This window comes from Urocitellus parryii, chromosome 7, assembly GCF_045843805.1.
Source record: "Urocitellus parryii isolate mUroPar1 chromosome 7, mUroPar1.hap1, whole genome shotgun sequence".
In the NCBI taxonomy this organism is placed as follows: Eukaryota; Metazoa; Chordata; class Mammalia; order Rodentia; family Sciuridae; genus Urocitellus; species Urocitellus parryii.
Genome location: NC_135537.1, coordinates 102,341,957 through 102,358,582, shown reverse-complemented (window position 1 = coordinate 102,358,582; position 16,626 = coordinate 102,341,957). Strand labels below are relative to the sequence as shown.

The 16,626-nt window shown below is 39.8% G+C and overlaps 1 protein-coding gene across 8 annotated transcripts in view; it reads left to right on the top strand.

Moving 5' to 3' along the window:
- LOC144255831 (beta-chimaerin-like) overlaps positions 1–15,422 on the top strand; it is a 110,660-nt gene extending 95,238 nt beyond the window's left edge. For 3 of the 8 annotated variants that reach the window (XM_077800805.1, XM_077800807.1, XM_077800804.1), the window contains 5 exons: positions 3,732–3,905; positions 8,084–8,161; positions 10,125–10,262; positions 11,975–12,080; positions 15,251–15,422. In XM_077800805.1, the coding sequence (XP_077656931.1) occupies positions 3,732–3,905; positions 8,084–8,161; positions 10,125–10,262; positions 11,975–12,080; positions 15,251–15,422 (668 nt within the window). The remainder of the gene's footprint in view (positions 1–3,731; positions 3,906–8,083; positions 8,162–10,124; positions 10,263–11,974; positions 12,081–15,250) is intronic. The other 5 variants (XM_077800810.1, XM_077800806.1, XM_077800808.1 and 2 more) reach the window with 4 other exon arrangements.
- The last annotated feature ends 1,204 nt before the right edge of the window (positions 15,423–16,626 follow it).

Sequence of the window (16,626 nt, the reverse complement as noted above, 5' to 3'; positions counted from 1 at the left end):
GAAATGGAGTCTTGGAGCTCATTCTTAATTGCCTCTGGCCACATGGTGAGTGGTGGAACTTTGATTCAAAGCAGCCAGATTCCAAAGCCCAGGTTCAGTATTTTTCTGTCATCAGATCAACAGTGAAATCTCTTACCTTAATTTGATATCTCATATTTTCAAAGCAGTTTGAAACCTGGGTGTTTTTTCACTTGGAATTGGAGGCTGACAGTGTTCCACACACCTTATTAAGATACATTGAACAAAATGGCATAAGGTTGCCAAATTAATGTGTGAACTGGACTTCCTAATTCATCCTACCATGATTTTTCTGACTATGGGGTTTCCACTAACTTCTTGACTGATTTCCTTCTCTCTAGGGTATGATTTTTTAAAATAATTCATATGTGATATTTAAAATCAAATAAACTAATGACACCAGACTAAAGTGATCTTCTTTCCTATATTTCCTATTTTGGTTCTGAGGTTCAGGCAACGCCAGTTTTCCCCTTTACCCAGAAAAGGACGTCTCAGATCCTGGTTTGTAGGTACAGCAATCATCCCTGTAGACAGCGGGAGGATTCAAGTGGTTCACATGTATGTTGGAGAATTCTGCAGACACATAGCAGATCCCTTAGGCAGGTGGCAAACCAGAAGTGGCCTCACCAGAATTGTTCAGATACCTGGATTAACACCAAAAATTGCCTTGCCAGGAGTCATGACATAGCTCATGGTCGAACCGCTGAGCCTGGTGGTAGAATATCTGAATTACTTATTAATTCAGCTTATCCAGCTGATAGCAATGAAAAAAAAGCCCCTCATTGCTGGTATTATCCAATTGCAGCAGGAAATTTGTCCAAAGTCAATATTATGAAAATGAAACTCTGAACTTCACATTAGCTGTGATCAGTAGCTGTTTTTTTTTAGTTTTAGTTTCAGATGGACACAATATCTTTATTTTATATTTACATGGTGCTGAGGATCGAACCCAGTGCCTCGTGTATGCTGCATGAGCTCTCTACCACTTAGCCACATCCCCAGCCCAATCAGCAGCTTTTTGGGGGATAAAATTATTTATTTTTATTTTTTTTCTTAATAAAAACACAGTCTCAAACTATATTGTTAGCTCTCTCCATTGGCTATTTTTTGACCTTTTATGTCCACTGAGGATTAGGAAGGCTAAAAACAGCATTAAAGGTTAAAAACAGCCATCACGCCCTCAGTTCTCCTTATTTTAAATATTTTTATTTGTGTACAACCAGAAAAATGAAAAATTGTGGCCCATTTGTGTACTATGAACTGAAATGCATTCTACTGTCCTGTGCAACCAATTAGAATGAATAAATAGAACAAAATAAAATAAATAAATATTTTAATTACCTGGGCCTTATTTGCAGCACATGAAAATTCTACTAGTTTATAAAAGCTAAATATTTTAATATTTCTTATAAAATATCTTCATTTTAATAAAATATTAGTATTAAACTCTACATAGACATGAAATTGCTTCAAATCTTAAGATGACATTTATAAGAAAATTAGAATTACTATATAATCCTGCAATTCCACACCTTGACTAATACCCAAAACTACTGACAGCTGGATCTTCAACAGATGTTTGCACATCCATATTTGCAGTTGGGGATGATAGACGCCACCTAGGTGTCCATTGATGGGTGGATGGATAAACAAAAGGTGACATGGACATACAAGGAATGGAATTTCATTCATTCTTAAAAAGGAAGACAATCCCAACACTCATGGACCCTGAGGGCAAAGGTTAAAGAGACCCAGATGTTGTTGTCTTCCAGGTTGGTAGGACTCTTATCTCTCCCTGCTATGAGTGAATCAGGGTATATCTTCAAAAAAAGGAAGAAACTCCTGATGCATTCTACATACAGCATGATGTGTTTAGAGGACAACATGCTAGCTGAAATAAGGCAATTGTGAAATTATAAATACAGTATGATTCTATTCACATCAGGCTCCTGGAGTAGTCAAGTTTATAGAGTCAGCAAGTGGAATGGTGGCTGCCAAGGACTGCGAAGGGGCACAGGATATTGTTTGGGAGGCATAGAATTTTGGTTTTGCAAGATGAAAAAGGCCTGGAGACTGATGGCAGTAATGGTAGTACAGTAAAATACACTTAGAAATGGTTAAAATGGTAAATTTCATGTAATGCATTTTTTACCATAATCTAACAAGAAATTTTAAATGAATTGTAAGACACAGTGAAAATTACTAATGAGTAGCTGGATAGGCTATATATTTTCTATTACTATAAACACTATTTATTTTATTTGACTTAATATTTACATAATACATACAATGGTCATACTTAAAGTGTTCAGACAATATGCTGAGCACATTCTAGTAATTTAATTGATGGTTCTGATCACCTTAAGAGGCAGATGCGGTTATAATCCATATTTTCGGAAAATGGATCCCAACAAGAAAACCAGACTGTTCTATTTAGTCCAGGTAGCCAAAATTTACATTCACTAAATACATCTATCAAAATATTATTGAATTTTGTTTAAGCTTTGCTGAATTTCTCATGTTAATAAAACTAAGATGGATTCAAACTGGTGACCATAGACAGAGGTCTCAGCAAGAAAACATTACTGAAAAATGGCTTAGAAGTTATTACTGATGATTTCAGAGAAGTTAGAGCCTCTGAAATCCTGGATATGGTTAAGTGTTTTTTATAAAACATGTGACTATAACATTTATTACTCTGGGGCATGGTGGATTAGTGGAGGACTTCAAAAATCAAAGCCTATCTCTACTTTCCCCAGAAAGTATGTGTATATGTGTGTGTGTGTGTGTGTGTGTGTGTTTTGTATATAAAAATGTTATTCTTTATAATAGGAAAAACAAGACTTTGATTTGACCACAAGTCACCTGTGAACAACTTTAGCATTAAATTTTTATTTTCCAGAAAGTAGTCTATGTGCCTCTTTACTGTCAAAGAACTTCTGTCAGTGGATACTAACTGCTAACAAGACTTTTAATGTGTTTATTGAACTTAAAAGCAGCTTGGGATCCTGATAGGAGCTTTATAAATAATTACTCTAATCATCATTTTTCACGGTATTGTTATAAAACAAGCGCTCAGGTAGTGCCCCTGGTGTGCAGTTAGACACTGTCCACACACAGGTGTCAAAATAAGGCAGGTAGAAGGGGAAGTGGCCTCCCCAACCTGCCCATCAAGGAGGAAGGGATTGGGAGGGAACTCTGGGCAAAGATCCAGGAAAGGCAAAGAGAGTTTCAATGGTAATGGGTGCCCCAAACCAAAGACAGTAACTCTGTCTTCCACAAAAGAAACATCCAGGACTTAAGGAAACAACCCAGCATAAGTCCTAGTGCCCTTTATGAGCCATTACCAGCTTTGAAAACCCAAAACTCAAAAGCCCAATGTGAACCCAAAGAGTCCAAGTCCAGAGAGGAAAAATGTACGTAAGCGGCCTAATTACCTAAACTATCTCAGCAAGGTGTCTGTCTCTTCTTATGGTCCAGCAACAGAAAAATCTTAATAAGAAAAATGCAGAGTTTTCATGAGAGTTTTGTGAGTTAGGATGAATCTCATACTTCCTCTTCTAGTAGAAACTCTCACTTCTGAATGAGATGGATGTTGCAGAGGAATACATCAAACCCTTGGGTGTGGATGTTACTATTTGGGGCAGTGTATAATTTGTGTTGGGCATTGACAAAAGGACCAACCAAGACTAATGTGGCTTCTTTGTTTTTAGACTGTGGATTGAATGTGCACAAGCAGTGTTCCAAGCATGTGCCCAATGACTGCCAACCAGATCTCAAGAGGATCAAGAAAGTGTACTGTTGTGACCTCACCACACTCATAAAGGCTCACAACACACAGAGGCCTATGGTGGTTGACATATGCATTTGGGAAATTGAAGCAAAAGGTTTGGAAAATACTTTTTTTTGATAATACAGTAATTATATTTTTGCAGTTTATTTTCCTGTTGTCAGGGAAACAGACTCACTCTACTATCATTTTTGGGAAAATGAACTAACTGCACACATACAGAAACACATTCACATAGAGGATAAAATAATTCCTACCAACTCTCTCAATTTCCGTTTCCTCAAGCCATGCATGTATGCCTCAACAAATGTTTACTAAGCATCTACTATGTGCTAGAGATTAAGGATCTGAAAGTCTCCATTCTTGACTTCAAGAAATTCATATTACAGTGTGGAGAATCAGAAGGGCAAATACCTATTGTGGGTGTCCATATTTAAAGCACCATGGGGTCACAAAGGTTGATGTTTTCATCATATTTGAGGATAATTAAGAAAAGTTATGGCAGGGAGAGTTTTGAAATAGATCTTAAAGCTGGGCATGATGGCATATGCCTGTAATCCCAGCAGTTAGGAGGCTGAGGATCACAAGTTCCTGGATCACAAGTTCAAAGCCAGCCTCAGCAACTTAGTGAAATCCTGTCTCAAAATAAAAAAAAATAAAAAGGACTGGAGATGTAGCTCAGTGGTAAAGCACCCGTGGTTCAATCCCTAGTACCAAATAAAAAGGAAAGATGAAAGGAAGGAAGGAAAGGGGGGAGGGAGGGAAAGATAGAAAAAGGAGTGAGAGATAGATCTTAAAATGTTCTATTAAGTAATACAGAAATTATTGATCAATACATACATGTACTACCATATAAAATTCACTTCTAATATTGATTCTGTTTATTTCAATGAAAAGATTTCAAAGATTATAAAGATCTATGTAATGGAAAATCAAGTTGACAAGAAAAACAGTAACATTTCCCCCCCGCAAAAAAATTCTTTATATTTATGCTAGAGTGATCTTTCCTTTATTGTTGCTTCCCTTGGCCACTATTTAGTATCAAATATTCAGGACATAATGGACCAGGTCTGATGGGGAGAATTTGTGTTGCTGAATATAATTTGCATAATTGACCGGTGATTGTATTATATTCCACTACATTGGTATCCATTATTGTGTCCAAATTGCCTTAATATATTCTACAGGTTTCTATTCATTGGACAATGAGTCTATTCTTTCCAAAACAAAGCAGGACATTGTAGCTTGTTATCTCAAGCCTTTTAAAGATAGGAAATGATCCTGCTTCTCCTAAGGATGAAAGCTATAATCGGTCTGAAAACTGGCTCATTTAATCTCAGATTGTGAGAAATGCCTCCTTCCTTTTCACCACTGTGGCTGTTAGAATTCAATGAATGCTTTGGGATCTGGTGAAGGTGTCCCTTGCAAGGGCTGACTAGCCCAAGAGATGAGAGGCACCCCAACGCTGGCAGAGAAAAGTGGCCCTGGGTCCTGCTGTGTGAAGGCACTGCAAGTTTAGGGTCAGAGCCTGCAGTCAGGGCAAAGGACAGGAACTTGGTTTCATTGGAGAAGCTGCAATCCTGCTACTTTTCCGAATAACTTTAGGGATCCAAAGTTCCTATCATGACTGACATTCAGGGGAGAAAGACTGTGGGGAGAATAGCACTAAGCCTACCCAGTACAATAGAAAGAAGGGCCCAGATTGGAAATTTATTCCACGAAACTACACAGGGATTGGAGCTGCAGATGATAGAAGCCTTCAGGTACAAGCTGAATCCAGCAGTCATCTAGAAGAAATTCACATGACACCTTCCCACCTGCATGACCACCACTACCCACATGACCCAGAGCTGAGATTAACTGCCCATTTGAATGTCTGTTTCCTTACTTATAGAGTAAGTAGAATCAATTACACTTTATAAGGTGGTTGTGAGGATTATATGAGTTGATACATATAACAGATCTAGTATAGTGCCCAACATACAGGACCTGTGTTACTTCTTGTCACCTTCTCCCAGAATGACCAACCTCTAACTCCACCTCTCAATCTGCCTGTCTGACCCTATTAGCCCAGGTGTTTCGGTGCTGTCAAGAGATCCTGAACAATAGCATCTTGAACAAGACAGACATCTGTTTACCTCTCCAGGAACAATCCAGGCTGTGGTCTAGGGCTAGTCAGACAGCTCCCTGGGGGCTGCAACCCAGGCCCTGCATCTGCTGCTCTGTCCTGCTTGGGCATTGTCCTTGTCTTCTCCCCCTAGTTGGCTGCCAGTGTCTCATCTTCATTCTAACCAACAGGAAGGGGGAAAGGACAATCTCTTTCCCTTTAAGGTCACAATGCAGAGGCTGTACACATTGCTTCTGCTCTCTCTGCAATGGCCAGAATTTAATGGACATTGCAGTGGATATTAAAAAAAAAAAGATTCCATCACAACAGAGAGATGGGAGAACAAATATGAAAAGGACAGCCGGCAGCCTCCTCCATTCTGACAAACTCCAACCCATACTTCACGACTTCCTTCAAAGATGAGCTCCTCAGTGAGGCCTGCCCAGATTCCTCTCCTGTCAATCTGCAGGATCAGTTGCCCAGCTACGAGGCAGCACCTGTTCCAACATTATTGAGATAAGTTTTCCTGTGCCATCTAGAACAGGATGGCACCCCGGTTTCATTCATCTTGTGGGTTAACTGCACTTGATGAGCAGTGGCAACTGTTCCTAAACAAAAGAGCTGAGATTAACTGAGAACATATGTCAAGGCCGCAGGAGAGGAGAAGAGCCAGCATTTATGCTACATAGTGTTTTTTGTTTCTGATGCAAAGCTAATACAGATTCTTTCATATGGTGTATAGAATATAAAAAATGTTTACCAAATTAACAAAAAACAGGAGCCTACATGTTAGTAATCAAGAGTTTGACAGCCAGGCACAGTGGCACATGCTTGTAATCCCAGCAGTTTGGGAGGCTGAGGCAGGAGGATTACAAATTCAAAGCCAGCCTCTGTAACTTAGTGAGGCCCTAAGCAACTCAGAAAGACCCTGTCTCTAAATAAAAAAATAAAAATGGCTGGGTATGTGGCTCAGTGGTTAAGTACTCCTGGCTTCAATCCCTATTACCAAAAAGAAAAAAAAAGTGACAAAAGTATATTGCACGAAATATACTACAATGGAAGCTATTTGTTTGTTTTTTTTTCCTATAGTTATAGTTTTGACAGCAATTAACTTTTGGCATATGAATTCTGAAACCTGGATATTTATGTATTTATTTATTTATTTAAAGATACTGGGGATTGAACTCAGGTTCATTAGACCACTGAGCCACATCCTAAACCCTATTTTGTATTTTATTAGAGACAGAGTCTCACTGAGTTGCTTAGGGTCTCATTAAGGTGCTGAGGCTGGCTTTGAACTCGTGATTCTCCTACCTCAGCCTTCCAAATCACTGGGAGTATAGGCGTGTGCAACTGTGCCTGGCTCTGGTCCTCTATTCGTTCTGATACTTTTGATCTGATACATCACCCACTGTGTATATATAAACATGCATTTTAGAACCTATCTTAACAAATCAATAAACTTGAGAAGTGAAAACCAAGTCTCTTTGACCTAAATACACAATGATAAAGTTTCCAAAACCAGTAAATGGAATTTTATTTTCCTACATCTGTTTGTATGATCAGTTACCTGAAGGCATAATAATGAAATCAATCATGTTTAGTTATTTAACATATCATCTTACGATTACACATAAAAAGCCATAAAATTTTAATACCTCCAATAGAATTAGGATAATATGCATTACACACACATAAGTGTGTATATGTATCCAGCACAGTGCCACATACAGCATAACCCATGGAAGAGGTCAAGGTTTCGGCCCGGTTCCTTCCCTTGGTGAAATGGGTGTCCAGCAAAATGATGAACAAAGGAAGTAGGAGACTATGGTTAATGAGAACCTTAAATTTCGGGGTTGCTTTGTAAAGCCAGGCAGGAAGAATGCCAGATCTCCACTGAGATACCCAAGCAAAGGGACACAGACTTACATGGAAATGGGACTGGCAAGTCCAAGTTCTGACTCAACAGTGTGTGCCATAGAAGATCACTAATACTATTTGTTCATTTACTCATAGTACATAGTGTACATTTAAAATTAGTCTTTTTTTAAGATATTTTGAGACACTGAGATTAAAGTGTGTGTGTCTCCTTCCCTCCCTTTCCCTCCCTCATCCCCCATACCCTCCCTCTGTCCCTCCCTCTGTCCCTCCCTCCCTGCACTCTATAGGATTAAAGTCAGAAGGCCTTTACAGAGTGTCTGGGTTCACTGAACACATTGAAGATGTCAAGATGGCCTTTGACAGAGGTGAGTTTGTGCTCTCTTGAATGCCATCTGACTTATGCTTAGCACTCTTCTGATGGAACCAGACTCATTCATAGTAGGAACCAAGCTTCAGAACTACTGAGTATTATTCTTCAGGAAGCTGAGCAATGATGCTTTAAAAATCTCCCAGTTCTCTCTCTCTCTCTCTGGGGGAAGTATTTCCTTAGAAGCTGTGGACAGGTGACCACATGATGAGGAAGTGAGTTTAACCATTTGAAATCCAGCCAGTCCACATGGCCCTGGAGCACTCCTCTGCAGGCCCAGCTCAGGATATTTTATCTCTTCTCTCAAAACTCCACAAAAGGGAGCATAGGGATGAGAGTCACCAGCGCTGAAGGAGGGAAGCCAGGGGACATTTAGGAGGTACCTCCTCTGTTATTTATGATTACAGCATACAGTTCCCAGTGCCTATCATCTCTTAGGTCAGACATAGGCCAACCTGGAGAACTTGTTAAAAATACAGACCACCAGGGCCCACCTTGAGGACTCATGCTGAAATCTGGATGAACCCAAGTATCTAAATTTCTAATAAACAATCCACATAATCCTGGTACAGCCAGTCTGGGCCTGGGGTGCCTACTGGATAGAGTATGGTCCACAAGGTCTTCCATGATGTGGCCTCCCTATCTGCTCAGGCCAATTTCCAGTTCTTCCTCCATATTGGACCTTACATGCCAGCCCCCCTGAAGGACACTTTACATGCCATCACGGAGAAGCACCCGAGATCACCTGTTCTATCCATCTGGAATGTGTGCACATTTGTCTGGCAAACACCTGTGAATCATGAGTCAAGTCTTCTGTTGTTCACGAAGCCTCTCTGGCCACCCCATGCTGACCTGAGAGCTCTGTTTCCGTCCCCTGCATCGCTGTGTGCTCACATCTCCAGGGAGCATCCCTTCTTCTTGTAACTGACAAGTTGTGAGTTCTCTCTAGCTGGAACTATTCGAAGGGAGCATCTCTTTTCTTCTTTGATTCACCAGAGCCTAACTGTGTTTGCCCCATGCGAGATTCTCAATAAATGTTTGCTAAATATGTAAATGATGGGATCAATATGGCATATATGGCAGGAAGAAGGTTTTACTATTGTCTCTACATCCAAGAGCTGTTTTGTTTCCAGAACCAAATTTGCTGAAGCATTTGTTCATTTCATTTTCCACACAAAAGATGTTAATAGTCCCATGTGATCAAAACATTTTTTCATGTCTTTATACATGATTTTTTTTGCATTACAATTCATATTACACATATATACCACAATTTTTCACATCTCTGTTTTTATATAAAGTAGGTTGACACCCAATTCGTGGCTTCATACATGTACTTTGGATAATGATGTCCATCACATTTCACCATTCTTGCTAATCCCCTGCCTCCTCCCTTCCCCTCCCACCTCTCTTCCCTATCTATAATTTCAAAACTTTTTTAACCCAAAAAATTTCATAGTCAGTGATAGTTAAAATGGACTGGTATTTACTAATGGTAGAATAAAAAGTAAATATATAAATATATATATATATATATATATATATATATATATATGTGTGTGTGTGTGTGTGTGTATACCAAGAATGATTGTAAAAAGTTCTAAGAAATACAATCTCACCTATACATGAGGTGAGGTTAAAGTTTCCCAGATTGAAGTCCAAGGGGCTAAGTGAGCCTGAAAGAGACAGAAGTAACTGAAGGAATTCAACAATTAGTTCATGTACATGACATTCAAATCCAAGTTCAAAGAATACTGATGGAGATGTAGTAGAATTGTTCATTGTTGTATCTTTCTTTTCTTTCTTTCTTTCCTTCCTTCCTTTTATCTCTTTCTTTCTCTCCATCTCCTCCCTTCCCCCCTCTCTCCTTCTCTCTTTCTCTCTCTCCCTCCTTTCTGTGCATGCCTTCACTTGGTGAAATATGGTCCTCATCAGGACTTGGATTGCTGGCTCTTTTTCAGATGGGGAAAAGGCAGACATTTCTGCCAACATCTATCCAGACATAAACATCATCACTGGAGCCCTGAAACTGTACTTCAGAGACTTACCCATCCCTGTCATCACGTATGACACCTATTCCAAATTTATAGAAGCAGCAAGTGAGTATTGAGAACTAATTTTTTTATTTGTACGAAACTTTCAGTACATTGCTTTCACCTTCAAGAAAATTAAAACTCAGAACTGTTGAAATTATCGCCTGAGCATTTTGCCAAGTGGGCACAACAGTACAGTTAATAGAAAACCAGGCATAGCTCACCAGCTGAGCTGGACCAGCACTACGCCAAGTCTGTGGGGCAGAAGCCAGGTGCCAGGCAGTTGTGTCTCTCCTAGTCACTCCCACTATGCTGAGAGCCAGCACAGTCAGTCCAATTCTATTGTTGAAAACTTGAATAGTTTTGTAGTTTAAAAAAAATCAGATGTTTTCCAAGGAGAGCCATATCAATGAGCTCCTTGCATCCTCTAAGCAGAATCACATTGAGAACAGATTAGAGTCACATCCAAGTTTTGCCCATTAATGGTCTTCAAAATTAATAGAAGGCCAAGGATAAACTATGCCAAGTATCATGCTATGACCTCTCACCCATTGCCACTCATCCTTCCTCAGCCACCGTGGCTCATTCCCTGCTTCCCACCAGGCCCACTGCTCTCAGAAGAAAGCGGAATGAAAGCAGAGGGAATGTCAGGGGAGTGGCTATGTTTTCCTAGGAACAAGTAATAATGAGAAAGGGGAGAGGCATGACACAGAAGTTAAGCCCACTTTGAGGAACATTTTTTTGGTTCACCTTTTTTTTTTTTAATCTTTAATTGTTGAAAAGTACAGTTTTGTGCTTTTAAATATACTAATGAAATACCTGATAGGAAGATACAAGGGCAGATTGAGATTCACTCAAGCTGTACTTTCCAGATGAGTTTTTGCCCTGCTCCCTGTTAAGACCGTTCCTTCCTGGATTCTGGTGGTCTTAGGCAGGGAAGGCTGGGTACCTTCTAACCCAGGAGGAATGGCAGGAAAGCTTTCTTTGACTTTCTGCCAATACTGTTGGAGACCCAGACTCCAGAAGCATGTCCTCTTCCTGGCATGTGCCCAGTATCTACGTCCTAACCTGGGCTGTACACCAAAGTAGACCCTGCCAACAGTTTAGTGATAAGTGCCATTAATGCAGGCTGCGTTGGCTGGCCCACCTGCCAATCTACTTGAATTGAAAATGTATTTAGTGGGCTGGGATTGTGGTTCAGTGGTAGAGCGCTCACCTCGCACGTGCAAGACCCTGGGTTTGATCCTCAGCACCACATAAAAACAAACAAGAGAAATAAAGTTGTTGTGTCCAACTACAACTAAAATATAGAATATTTTTAAAAAAGAAAGAAAATATATTTAGTGATTGAAGCCTGCCAGGGAGAGACTTACTAGATAATTTCAAGGGCACAACACCAGAAGTGATATAGTTTAGAGTTTGTGTTAGTGAGATACCCAACAAATCTAGTGTTCAGAAGGGCAGTGTAGTCTGCATGTGTCCCGCCAGATTATAAGCATTCTCCTGGAATCTGCTCCTGAAGGATGAGGACAGAATCCACCATCTGGACCACCCACATCATGAATGTTCAACAAGCCTGTGGTGCTCAGCCCAGACTTTCTGTAATGAGGCAGGACACAAACTGACTCATTTAAGTGAAATAGTATCTGAAATTACATGACTTTGTTAGACTCTCCCCATTTCTGGATAAAACAAACAAAAGACTTCTTGTTAGCTCTCTGAAACTTTAATGGCACAATGTAATTCTGCACTCCTATGGTTATGTTTGATCTTCACAGAAATCTCCATTGCGGACCAAAGGCTGGAAACAGTCCATGAAATGCTAATGCTACTGCCTCCCGCTCACTATGAGACCCTGTGGTACCTAATGATCCACCTCAAAAAGTAAGCAGATGCCTCCTCTTACTGATCTGCTCCTGGGGCAGTTAGTGTCTCCCTGATGCACAGAATGAGCACGTGCTTCTTGAAAGTGGACTGTGCTGCCTCCTGGGGCTAGCCCCACACATGGCTCGGAGGGCCTTTGCTCTGGGCCAAGAGCTGTTTCACGTACTTTCCATGTGTCATTCCTGGGAGGTGGGTACTGCTGGGAGCATTCACTGTCAGAGGCCATGGATGAATTATGGGTTTGTTTGAGCCATCTCAAGGCAGAGGGGTTGCTCTTCTGAGAACTCTCAGTGAAAACCTCTGATTCAAGACCACTCAGTTTATGCGGACACCCTGCTCATTGGCTCAGTCATGGGTTCAAAGACAGCAGCCCAGAAGTAGAGGCAGTGGGCATAACCTGCTAAGCCCCAACCAGGTTGTTTTTGTAGCTTCATCCAGTTTTCCTCAGGAAGTTCTTTACACTGGATCCCATTGGTTCCTATCCATTTAAATAAAGTGTGGGCTCCATTTTGTTGTCAGATCCAGTCTCCATTAGAGCTGGATCATCCAACCATGCCCCCATTTTTCACTTATTTCCATGTCTTGCTTTATTTCTTAAATTTCTCATAACTTTAATATTTCTAATCCGACTCCACCCTCATTCAGGAAAACTGAGTAACATCAGTACACATTGGATTCAACAATGGATTACACAGTGGACGACACATCAGATTTCTGAATCTTAGAGAAGTTAAGTGGCTAATCCACAGACGTGAACCCAGGTTTGAAATCCAGGAAGAATGAACCAGAGCCTACTCTCTGTCTTAACTACTTGTCTACCCTGCCTCCATAGCTGCATCTTGCTCCAACACAAGTCTTGTACATACTTCATCTCATCTTCCACCAACTGCCCACCCTAACCCCTGATGCCTGAACCAGTCTGTCTTCTTTCAGAGCACATTTCCAACATGATCTCTTGTTTTTGTTTTTCTGTGTGTCTCCAAGTAAAAAAAATTCCACAAAACTTAGTGGCTTGAAACCATAAAATTAATTATCTCATAGTCTCTATGGGCCAGGGATCTGGATATGGTTGAGCTAAGTGCATCTGGTTCAAGGTTCTTAATGAGTTTGCATTTGAACTGCGAGTCAGGCTGCAGTATCATATATGAAGTCTTGATGAAATGAATAGTCACTTCCAAGTCACTCAGAACATTGTTGGCAGGACTCGGTTTCTCAGAGGTTTTTAGGCTGAAGGCTCACTTCCTCACTGGATTTTGCTGGAGGTCATGACCCTCATTTCCTTACCATGTGGGTTTCTCCGTAGGCAGCTCACAAAATGCCAAGTGACTTCCTTCCAAGCAAGCAAGCAAGCAAGCAAGGGCACCCACGATGAAAGACAGTCTTTTTGTCTTTTTAGAAGTGACATCCCATTGCCTTTGCTATATTGTGTTTGTTAGAAGCAAGTGACTAAGTCAAGCCCATACTTCCAGGAGGCAGGGACTGTTGGGGGCTATCTCAGATAGGATCTACCACACACTAAGCTATGTATGTGGAAGCCTGCAGGTGGAGATGTTTGGATGTTTACAGGATATTATAGCCTTTAGTTCCAGACTCTTCCCCTTAAATCTCTCTTTCCTTCCTTGTACATTTATTATGAGATTAACAAGTTGATCTTTGAATATTGGAGGGATCAGTGTGTTTCTATGTGTCTCTCCCTGTTTGTGGAAAATATATGTCAGCTGCCCTTTCATAGATACAATGGACCAAAAAGTGTATACAGTGTCCAAATTACAGATCCATTCAGTAAGTGAAAAGAAGCAAGTGGAGAATATTGTATAAATTTTTCTGCCTTATAAGATTTTTGCTCAGATCCAAGGTGATCAGAGACAGTAACATAAAGTTCAGAAGATTCCTATTTTGATGAGCTTTCTGAATGTAAGAGTATAAAGAATTTTTGGATATGTAATAGATTATGAGTGCCACATCTGACTTTTAGCTGCAACTTGTTTCTTTCATTTCAATTAATATCATAATTAATTATATGATAATAACACTTTGTAAAGCAAAGTGTCTCTATCAGGAAGAATGCTGGCATCTCCCAGCTGAACTGTAAATGTCAATAATTTCAGGGTTTTATTGTGATGGGTTTGCTAAACATTTTATTTGATCAGGTATAGTACTTAACCTCATAGGGTGATGTGAGTATTTTGATCCTCTAGCATGTCTTCATTCCTACTTTCTTCTTAGCTTTGCTGCATGAAAATGATCCAAATTGAGTTGACTTACTAAAATAATATTAAGTGGCTAATCCTAATGATCTCTCAGGGAATAGTCAGAAAGGGATAGCCTCTAGTACAAAACCTAAACACATTTTAATTATCATTTGCTCTGCCTTGAAGAACCTTCTTTTTAGATATATGATGAACAGTCTAAAGCCTAAATTCCTGAAAGCAAGAATCTGGGAGTATTGAGAACTAATTTTTTTATTTGTACGAGACAAATAGTGATTCTATTGCATTAGGAAGGAAGGAAGCCAACTTTGGTGTTTGAATTTCATTCCTAAAGGTTCTGCTATTTTTATTTGTATGTCAAAATGATGATTTTCAATTCCAACGATAATTAGTGCTCCAGACCTCATTCTGTTGGAACTAGAAATAATGCCCAACCGCCTTCCAGCATGGCCACCTCCCAGGAGTTCCACTATCCCATAATAATGGCCTGGCTACATTCTGCAAGCAAGCATTCTCCTGTGGCACCAGCCCTCCCAGCAGACAGGAACTGCACTTAGCTTCCCATTCTGCAGCTTACAGGCCAATAGGAAGCTACAAGGAAAAAGACTTCCATAGATGACCCATAGGCCAGTTGGTAATCCTCTGCCCCTCCAAGCCAATATTCCTTAAATGATAGTTTCATATTTATTTAGTGAGAAGGGCTGATTTCCCATTTTTTAAAATTGTGTGTATACTAGATTCATATGTCATTCACTTCCACTGGCCGAAGGCAACATCAACAATTTAAAATAAAAACAAATCAGAAAATTGCCTATTGAAAAATGCCTTTCTGCCATTCTGATTCACAATTTGCTTTTGCAATTTCCTGAGCCAGAGATAGTCTTGGGATTTAAGTATGTAATCAGTATGGAAATTCATCCGCATGTCTACATGACGTCTCTCTGTGTATTTGTTTTGCAGGGTTACTATGAATGAAAAAGACAATTTCATGAATGCAGAAAATCTGGGGATCGTGTTTGGGCCCACCCTGATGAGGCCTCCTGAGGACAGGACTCTCACCACCCTCCATGACATGCAGTACCAAAAGCTGATTGTGCAAATTTTAATAGAAAACGAAGATGTTTTGTTCTAATCCATCAGGGAGGTGAGCTGAATGGCCCCAGCCCTATCCAAGCTGATAGAGCTAAAGAAATAAACATTTCTTACACTTGATTTACTTTTCAAACAAGTGACAGAGTTTCCTTGACCGCAGTGGATTGCAGAGTCTAGTACTGTGTCTCACAGACATGTCATCCTCCACATGAGAACAAGGGTGAGGGCAAGAAAAGCCCCTGGCCTTGGGTCTTTTGCCGTGCCTCGTATGTATGTCTGTTTTGCTGGAAGATTGATTAATAAATCTTTCTTTAACTTATTAAAAAATGTAACTTTTAAGATTCAGTCTTATCAGTAATAAAAGGGAACTTAATTCATAAAGGTACTTAATACAGTTATACATTTTCCACTTACAAAAAAGAAGACAATTCTATATGTTAAATGTTAAATGAAACCTATATTGTAAGATGTATTTTTATTTTAGCTGCAAGAATGTTATTTTATTTTAGCAAACAGAACTCAATTCAGTGCATTGATTATTACCCTGTGTTCCTTGTCCCACGTTCTTGCTGTGATGCCCGGAAGAAGATGACCACGAATGCAGTATTACCTTGACATACCTCTGTCCTTATCAGTGCTTTTCAGTGAAATTTCACCTGCCACATGTGTCCCTGCTTTTGATAGTTTTTGCTCTTAAGCACTGCCATTCTGCTATCATGTAGTGTAGGTTTATAGCAATTATAGGATGGCCTGAAGCATCCCCAGATTTTCTTCCCATAACAAAATTGTGAATTCCCAAAGTATGTTTTGAAATTATGTGTGTATAGCCTCGAACATGCAGAATGTGTCTGTTTTACATAAAACAATTTGAGGACACAGGATGTTATCTGGGCCATGTAAACAGTTAGCCCTTGGCTTCTTTCCTCTTTGGCCAAGCTTTTAGTACTCATACGTTAATGAAAAGTTGAATTTTTTTTTTTTGTCACATTTCGGTATTGATGCAAAGTGAACCTGAAGAATAACCGTCAATTATTTGTATTTTTGTTTTATAAACAAAACTATTTTTAAAGTAAGAATGAATAGGTTGATTTTTGCCAGCTATATCTTCCTCCTTGAGAAAAGTAGCCCTGTTTGGAAAAATTTCATATGATTTCATTTCCATAGTTCCATCCTATTATTATTTATATGGATCTTTAGCATGAGCATTTCCCACCAAGATTTCTATATTTTGTAACATAGGTGAA